This window comes from Schistosoma mansoni, chromosome 4 (assembly GCF_000237925.1).
Source record: "Schistosoma mansoni strain Puerto Rico chromosome 4, complete genome".
In the NCBI taxonomy this organism is placed as follows: Eukaryota; Metazoa; Platyhelminthes; class Trematoda; order Strigeidida; family Schistosomatidae; genus Schistosoma; species Schistosoma mansoni.
Window position 1 is genome coordinate 4,431,955 of NC_031498.1, and position 9,162 is coordinate 4,441,116.

At 46.5% G+C, this 9,162-nt stretch overlaps 1 protein-coding gene and 1 non-coding gene across 2 annotated transcripts; both read left to right on the forward strand.

Moving 5' to 3' along the window:
- The first annotated feature begins 1,615 nt into the window (after nt 1-1,615).
- On the forward strand, nt 1,616-1,687 carry Smp_tRNA_02011_Val_CAC.1.1. The gene has a single exon. It is a non-coding gene (tRNA).
- Nucleotides 1,688-6,564: 4,877 nt separating this feature from the next.
- Nucleotides 6,565-6,720, forward strand: Smp_184860 (hypothetical protein; the record flags this gene model as incomplete). The annotated part of the gene is made up of 1 exon (XM_018796588.1): nt 6,565-6,720. One exon carries the CDS (start codon nt 6,565-6,567, stop codon nt 6,718-6,720), a length of 156 nt encoding a protein of 51 aa, XP_018651715.1.
- Nucleotides 6,721-9,162: the final 2,442 nt, after the last annotated feature.

Below are 9,162 nucleotides of genomic sequence, written 5' to 3' on the forward strand. Positions count from 1 at the left end.
AGGCTAGCCTGCGGCTTTTACTATGCAGGTCGAAATGCACGCCTGACAGCATGTGAACGACGCTCTCCTCGTGGCCGTGTCACCACACACGACCAACAATGATAGGTCGTGAGGTAGACGTTGGTCAGCGGATATGCGAACAGTCGGTATCTGACGGACGTGTCCACAGTGACAATGACGTCGGAGCAATAACATGCATTCTGACACCCGTGAACAGCACACTGATCAATACGTCTGGCTCGTGTGTTCGCTAAACGCCTGCATTATTTGTGATGTTCAGACGGGTAAATTTGTGTGAAGTTGACTGGGATTGGTCGGTGTGCACGTGACTGGTCGATTCATGCGACCACATGTGTTCTCTGACTGGGTGCACAAGATTGTGTCCACCGGATTCGCTAGCACCATCGCATTTCACTGTGGTAGTTGATTGTCAGTGATGAATACACTGAATTTCATGTGAACAGCACAATATTTTCTGTCGGAAACCATGGGTTTGTTCTCGTGAAATCGAGAGGTGATATCACCATGTTGATGTAGTTGATGATGATGATGATGATGATGCTGTAGGTGTCGGTGTTTTTGGGTGTTGGTGTTGTGGGTGGTGGTAGTTGTGTTGGTGAATTGTGTAAGTGAACGTATATCCACATTTCAGTGATGTGGATTAATTTAAGAGAGGAAATGTGTGGAGGAGTTGGGATGTGCTGTGGAAGAGACATTGAGAACACACGAAATGAGACTCGGTCGATTGGCCATCACACATTGTATGTCTTCACTACCGAGTGCTTTGCTTGTACAGTTCCCACTCACGATAAGTGGTTGACACTTCCCATCAGTGAAATGACAGGTGTTGGGTACAAATTCAATCTTGTCATGTCGATCGTATTCAAACGTGCAAAGAGATTGTGCTAGGCTCTCATGGGTGGATAATATTGCTTGCGTTCACTCAGCATCACGTGATGATGACAAACTATGATTGGTGGGTTGTAAGTGGATAGTTGTCGGACACCGAATTCATGAAGGACCAGTGTGAGTAAATATGTTGGAGTGTAGATTGAGACAGCGAGTTGTGCAAGTGCTTCTCGTGATGGAGACAAGTGATCGGGTGGTGTGGATGAGCTATTCAAATTGTCTGATTGTTGCCTGTTAGAGATCGTCAGTTGGAGACAGTAGCCAAGTGGAATGGAGAGAAATGTTGAGTGCAGAATAGTCTGGTATGTTTTTCCAATGCGGATAGAAGGCGTCGTCTTCGTAGTCGTGGTCATGGCCACGGTCATGATCAAGTTCATGTTAATCGGATTGTAGTGGATGGAGTATACGATTTGGAGGGGAGTGTGTGAGATGTTTGTGATTGGCTTGATCGTTTGGTCGAGTGATGAGTGATCGATGGTTAGTTCGTTAGTGTGTGAGTTAGTTATTGAGTAAGTTAGCTAGTGAGTGAGTGAGTGATTGAGTTGGTGAGTTGGTGAGTTATTTATTTAGTTTGTGGATTTGTGAATAAATGGTGGTGTGGTGAGTGTGGGATGTTGTTGAGTGGTCGGGTGGTCGGTCCAGTGGTGTAGTGGTCATCACGTTCGCCTCACACGCGAAAGGTCCCCGGTTCGAACCCGGGCTGGACCAGGCTAGCCTGCGGCTTTTACTATGCAGGTCGAAATGCACGCCTGACAGCATGTGAACGACGCTCTCCTCGTGGCCGTGTCACCACACACGACCAACAATGATAGGTCGTGAGGTAGACGTTGGTCAGCGGATATGCGAACAGTCGGTATCTGACGGACGTGTCCACAGTGACAATGACGTCGGAGCAATAACATGCATTCTGACACCCGTGAACAGCACACTGATCAATACGTCTGGCTCGTGTGTTCGCTAAACGCCTGCATTATTTGTGATGTTCAGACGGGTAAATTTGTGTGAAGTTGACTGGGATTGGTCGGTGTGCACGTGACTGGTCGATTCATGCGACCACATGTGTTCTCTGACTGGGTGCACAAGATTGTGTCCACCGGATTCGCTAGCACCATCGCATTTCACTGTGGTAGTTGATTGTCAGTGATGAATACACTGAATTTCATGTGAACAGCACAATATTTTCTGTCGGAAACCATGGGTTTGTTCTCGTGAAATCGAGAGGTGATATCACCATGTTGATGTAGTTGATGATGATGATGATGATGATGATGATGCTGTAGGTGTCGGTGTTTTTGGGTGTTGGTGTTGTGGGTGGTGGTAGTTGTGTTGGTGAATTGTGTAAGTGAACGTATATCCACATTTCAGTGATGTGGATTAATTTAAGAGAGGAAATGTGTGGAGGAGTTGGGATGTGCTGTGGAAGAGGCATTGAGAACACACGAAATGAGACTCGGTCGATTGGCCATCACACATTGTATGTCTTCACTACCGAGTGCTTTGCTTGTACAGTTCCCACTCACGATAAGTGGTTGACACTTCCCATCAGTGAAATGACAGGTGTTGGGTACAAATTCAATCTTGTCATGTCGATCGTATTCAAACGTGCAAAGAGATTGTGCTAGGCTCTCATGGGTGGATAATATTGCTTGCGTTCACTCAGCATCACGTGATGATGACAAACTATGATTGGTGGGTTGTAAGTGGATAGTTGTCGGGCACCGAATTCATGAAGGACCAGTGTGAGTAAATATGTTGGAGTGTAGATTGAGACAGCGAGTTGTGCAAGTGCTTCTCGTGATGGAGACAAGTGATCGGGTGGTGTGGATGAGCTATTCAAATTGTCTGATTGTTGCCTGTTAGAGATCGTCAGTTGGAGACAGTAGCCAAGTGGAATGGAGAGAAATGTTGAGTGCAGAATAGTCTGGTATGTTTTTCCAATGCGGATAGAAGGCGTCGTCTTCGTAGTCGTGGTCATGGCCACGGTCATGATCAAGTTCATGTTAATCGGATTGTAGTGGATGGAGTATACGATTTGGAGGGGAGTGTGTGAGATGTTTGTGATTGGCTTGATCGTTTGGTCGAGTGATGAGTGATCGATGGTTAGTTCGTTAGTGTGTGAGTTAGTTATTGAGTAAGTTAGCTAGTGAGTGAGTGAGTGATTGAGTTGGTGAGTTGGTGAGTTATTTATTTAGTTTGTGGATTTGTGAATAAATGGTGGTGTGGTGAGTGTGGGATGTTGTTGAGTGGTCGGGTGGTCGGTCCAGTGGTGTAGTGGTCATCACGTTCGCCTCACACGCGAAAGGTCCCCGGTTCGAACCCGGGCTGGACCAGGCTAGCCTGCGGCTTTTACTATGCAGGTCGAAATGCACGCCTGACAGCATGTGAACGACGCTCTCCTCGTGGCCGTGTCACCACACACGACCAACAATGATAGGTCGTGAGGTAGACGTTGGTCAGCGGATATGCGAACAGTCGGTATCTGACGGACGTGTCCACAGTGACAATGACGTCGGAGCAATAACATGCATTCTGACACCCGTGAACAGCACACTGATCAATACGTCTGGCTCGTGTGTTCGCTAAACGCCTGCATTATTTGTGATGTTCAGACGGGTAAATTTGTGTGAAGTTGACTGGGATTGGTCGGTGTGCACGTGACTGGTCGATTCATGCGACCACATGTGTTCTCTGACTGGGTGCACAAGATTGTGTCCACCGGATTCGCTAGCACCATCGCATTTCACTGTGGTAGTTGATTGTCAGTGATGAATACACTGAATTTCATGTGAACAGCACAATATTTTCTGTCGGAAACCATGGGTTTGTTCTCGTGAAATCGAGAGGTGATATCACCATGTTGATGTAGTTGATGATGATGATGATGATGATGCTGTAGGTGTCGGTGTTTTTGGGTGTTGGTGTTGTGGGTGGTGGTAGTTGTGTTGGTGAATTGTGTAAGTGAACGTATATCCACATTTCAGTGATGTGGATTAATTTAAGAGAGGAAATGTGTGGAGGAGTTGGGATGTGCTGTGGAAGAGGCATTGAGAACACACGAAATGAGACTCGGTCGATTGGCCATCACACATTGTATGTCTTCACTACCGAGTGCTTTGCTTGTACAGTTCCCACTCACGATAAGTGGTTGACACTTCCCATCAGTGAAATGACAGGTGTTGGGTACAAATTCAATCTTGTCATGTCGATCGTATTCAAACGTGCAAAGAGATTGTGCTAGGCTCTCATGGGTGGATAATATTGCTTGCGTTCACTCAGCATCACGTGATGATGACAAACTATGATTGGTGGGTTGTAAGTGGATAGTTGTCGGGCACCGAATTCATGAAGGACCAGTGTGAGTAAATATGTTGGAGTGTAGATTGAGACAGCGAGTTGTGCAAGTGCTTCTCGTGATGGAGACAAGTGATCGGGTGGTGTGGATGAGCTATTCAAATTGTCTGATTGTTGCCTGTTAGAGATCGTCAGTTGGAGACAGTAGCCAAGTGGAATGGAGAGAAATGTTGAGTGCAGAATAGTCTGGTATGTTTTTCCAATGCGGATAGAAGGCGTCGTCTTCGTAGTCGTGGTCATGGCCACGGTCATGATCAAGTTCATGTTAATCGGATTGTAGTGGATGGAGTATACGATTTGGAGGGGAGTGTGTGAGATGTTTGTGATTGGCTTGATCGTTTGGTCGAGTGATGAGTGATCGATGGTTAGTTCGTTAGTGTGTGAGTTAGTTATTGAGTAAGTTAGCTAGTGAGTGAGTGATTGAGTTGGTGAGTTGGTGAGTTATTTATTTAGTTTGTGGATTTGTGAATAAATGGTGGTGTGGTGAGTGTGGGATGTTGTTGAGTGGTCGGGTGGTCGGTCCAGTGGTGTAGTGGTCATCACGTTCGCCTCACACGCGAAAGGTCCTCGGTTCGAACCCGGGCTGGACCAGGCTAGCCTGCGGCTTTTACTATGCAGGTCGAAATGCACGCCTGACAGCATGTGAACGACGCTCTCCTCGTGGCCGTGTCACCACACACGACCAACAATGATAGGTCGTGAGGTAGACGTTGGTCAGCGGATATGCGAACAGTCGGTATCTGACGGACGTGTCCACAGTGACAATGACGTCGGAGCAATAACATGCATTCTGACACCCGTGAACAGCACACTGATCAATACGTCTGGCTCGTGTGTTCGCTAAACGCCTGCATTATTTGTGATGTTCAGACGGGTAAATTTGTGTGAAGTTGACTGGGATTGGTCGGTGTGCACGTGACTGGTCGATTCATGCGACCACATGTGTTCTCTGACTGGGTGCACAAGATTGTGTCCACCGGATTCGCTAGCACCATCGCATTTCACTGTGGTAGTTGATTGTCAGTGATGAATACACTGAATTTCATGTGAACAGCACAATATTTTCTGTCGGAAACCATGGGTTTGTTCTCGTGAAATCGAGAGGTGATATCACCATGTTGATGTAGTTGATGATGATGATGATGATGATGCTGTAGGTGTCGGTGTTTTTGGGTGTTGGTGTTGTGGGTGGTGGTAGTTGTGTTGGTGAATTGTGTAAGTGAACGTATATCCACATTTCAGTGATGTGGATTAATTTAAGAGAGGAAATGTGTGGAGGAGTTGGGATGTGCTGTGGAAGAGGCATTGAGAACACACGAAATGAGACTCGGTCGATTGGCCATCACACATTGTATGTCTTCACTACCGAGTGCTTTGCTTGTACAGTTCCCACTCACGATAAGTGGTTGACACTTCCCATCAGTGAAATGACAGGTGTTGGGTACAAATTCAATCTTGTCATGTCGATCGTATTCAAACGTGCAAAGAGATTGTGCTAGGCTCTCATGGGTGGATAATATTGCTTGCGTTCACTCAGCATCACGTGATGATGACAAACTATGATTGGTGGGTTGTAAGTGGATAGTTGTCGGGCACCGAATTCATGAAGGACCAGTGTGAGTAAATATGTTGGAGTGTAGATTGAGACAGCGAGTTGTGCAAGTGCTTCTCGTGATGGAGACAAGTGATCGGGTGGTGTGGATGAGCTATTCAAATTGTCTGATTGTTGCCTGTTAGAGATCGTCAGTTGGAGACAGTAGCCAAGTGGAATGGAGAGAAATGTTGAGTGCAGAATAGTCTGGTATGTTTTTCCAATGCGGATAGAAGGCGTCGTCTTCGTAGTCGTGGTCATGGCCACGGTCATGATCAAGTTCATGTTAATCGGATTGTAGTGGATGGAGTATACGATTTGGAGGGGAGTGTGTGAGATGTTTGTGATTGGCTTGATCGTTTGGTCGAGTGATGAGTGATCGATGGTTAGTTCGTTAGTGTGTGAGTTAGTTATTGAGTAAGTTAGCTAGTGAGTGAGTGAGTGATTGAGTTGGTGAGTTGGTGAGTTATTTATTTAGTTTGTGGATTTGTGAATAAATGGTGGTGTGGTGAGTGTGGGATGTTGTTGAGTGGTCGGGTGGTCGGTCCAGTGGTGTAGTGGTCATCACGTTCGCCTCACACGCGAAAGGTCCCCGGTTCGAACCCGGGCTGGACCAGGCTAGCCTGCGGCTTTTACTATGCAGGTCGAAATGCACCCCTGACAGCATGTGAACGACGCTCTCCTCGTGGCCGTGTCACCACACACGACCAACAATGATAGGTCGTGAGGTAGACGTTGGTCAGCGGATATGCGAACAGTCGGTATCTGACGGACGTGTCCACAGTGACAATGACGTCGGAGCAATAACATGCATTCTGACACCCGTGAACAGCACACTGATCAATACGTCTGGCTCGTGTGTTCGCTAAACGCCTGCATTATTTGTGATGTTCAGACGGGTAAATTTGTGTGAAGTTGACTGGGATTGGTCGGTGTGCACGTGACTGGTCGATTCATGCGACCACATGTGTTCTCTGACTGGGTGCACAAGATTGTGTCCACCGGATTCGCTAGCACCATCGCATTTCACTGTGGTAGTTGATTGTCAGTGATGAATACACTGAATTTCATGTGAACAGCACAATATTTTCTGTCGGAAACCATGGGTTTGTTCTCGTGAAATCGAGAGGTGATATCACCATGTTGATGTAGTTGATGATGATGATGATGATGATGCTGTAGGTGTCGGTGTTTTTGGGTGTTGGTGTTGTGGGTGGTGGTAGTTGTGTTGGTGAATTGTGTAAGTGAACGTATATCCACATTTCAGTGATGTGGATTAATTTAAGAGAGGAAATGTGTGGAGGAGTTGGGATGTGCTGTGGAAGAGGCATTGAGAACACACGAAATGAGACTCGGTCGATTGGCCATCACACATTGTATGTCTTCACTACCGAGTGCTTTGCTTGTACAGTTCCCACTCACGATAAGTGGTTGACACTTCCCATCAGTGAAATGACAGGTGTTGGGTACAAATTCAATCTTGTCATGTCGATCGTATTCAAACGTGCAAAGAGATTGTGCTAGGCTCTCATGGGTGGATAATATTGCTTGCGTTCACTCAGCATCACGTGATGATGACAAACTATGATTGGTGGGTTGTAAGTGGATAGTTGTCGGGCACCGAATTCATGAAGGACCAGTGTGAGTAAATATGTTGGAGTGTAGATTGAGACAGCGAGTTGTGCAAGTGCTTCTCGTGATGGAGACAAGTGATCGGGTGGTGTGGATGAGCTATTCAAATTGTCTGATTGTTGCCTGTTAGAGATCGTCAGTTGGAGACAGTAGCCAAGTGGAATGGAGAGAAATGTTGAGTGCAGAATAGTCTGGTATGTTTTTCCAATGCGGATAGAAGGCGTCGTCTTCGTAGTCGTGGTCATGGCCACGGTCATGATCAAGTTCATGTTAATCGTATTGTAGTGGATGGAGTATACGATTTGGAGGGGAGTGTGTGAGATGTTTGTGATTGGCTTGATCGTTTGGTCGAGTGATGAGTGATCGATGGTTAGTTCGTTAGTGTGTGAGTTAGTTATTGAGTAAGTTAGCTAGTGAGTGAGTGAGTGATTGAGTTGGTGAGTTGGTGAGTTATTTATTTAGTTTGTGGATTTGTGAATAAATGGTGGTGTGGTGAGTGTGGGATGTTGTTGAGTGGTCGGGTGGTCGGTCCAGTGGTGTAGTGGTCATCACGTTCGCCTCACACGCGAAAGGTCCCCGGTTCGAACCCGGGCTGGACCAGGCTAGCCTGCGGCTTTTACTATGCAGGTCGAAATGCACGCCTGACAGCATGTGAACGACGCTCTCCTCGTGGCCGTGTCACCACACACGACCAACAATGATAGGTCGTGAGGTAGACGTTGGTCAGCGGATATGCGAACAGTCGGTATCTGACGGACGTGTCCACAGTGACAATGACGTCGGAGCAATAACATGCATTCTGACACCCGTGAACAGCACACTGATCAATACGTCTGGCTCGTGTGTTCGCTAAACGCCTGCATTATTTGTGATGTTCAGACGGGTAAATTTGTGTGAAGTTGACTGGGATTGGTCGGTGTGCACGTGACTGGTCGATTCATGCGACCACATGTGTTCTCTGACTGGGTGCACAAGATTGTGTCCACCGGATTCGCTAGCACCATCGCATTTCACTGTGGTAGTTGATTGTCAGTGATGAATACACTGAATTTCATGTGAACAGCACAATATTTTCTGTCGGAAACCATGGGTTTGTTCTCGTGAAATCGAGAGGTGATATCACCATGTTGATGTAGTTGATGATGATGATGATGATGCTGTAGGTGTCGGTGTTTTTGGGTGTTGGTGTTGTGGGTGGTGGTAGTTGTGTTGGTGAATTGTGTAAGTGAACGTATATCCACATTTCAGTGATGTGGATTAATTTAAGAGAGGAAATGTGTGGAGGAGTTGGGATGTGCTGTGGAAGAGGCATTGAGAACACACGAAATGAGACTCGGTCGATTGGCCATCACACATTGTATGTCTTCACTACCGAGTGCTTTGCTTGTACAGTTCCCACTCACGATAAGTGGTTGACACTTCCCATCAGTGAAATGACAGGTGTTGGGTACAAATTCAATCTTGTCATGTCGATCGTATTCAAACGTGCAAAGAGATTGTGCTAGGCTCTCATGGGTGGATAATATTGCTTGCGTTCACTCAGCATCACGTGATGATGACAAACTATGATTGGTGGGTTGTAAGTGGATAGTTGTCGGGCACCGAATTCTTGGTTTACCATTGCCAGTTTTCTGCGTAATGTTTTGTTTTTTGTTATTTTTTATTTTCCTGTCACTGTA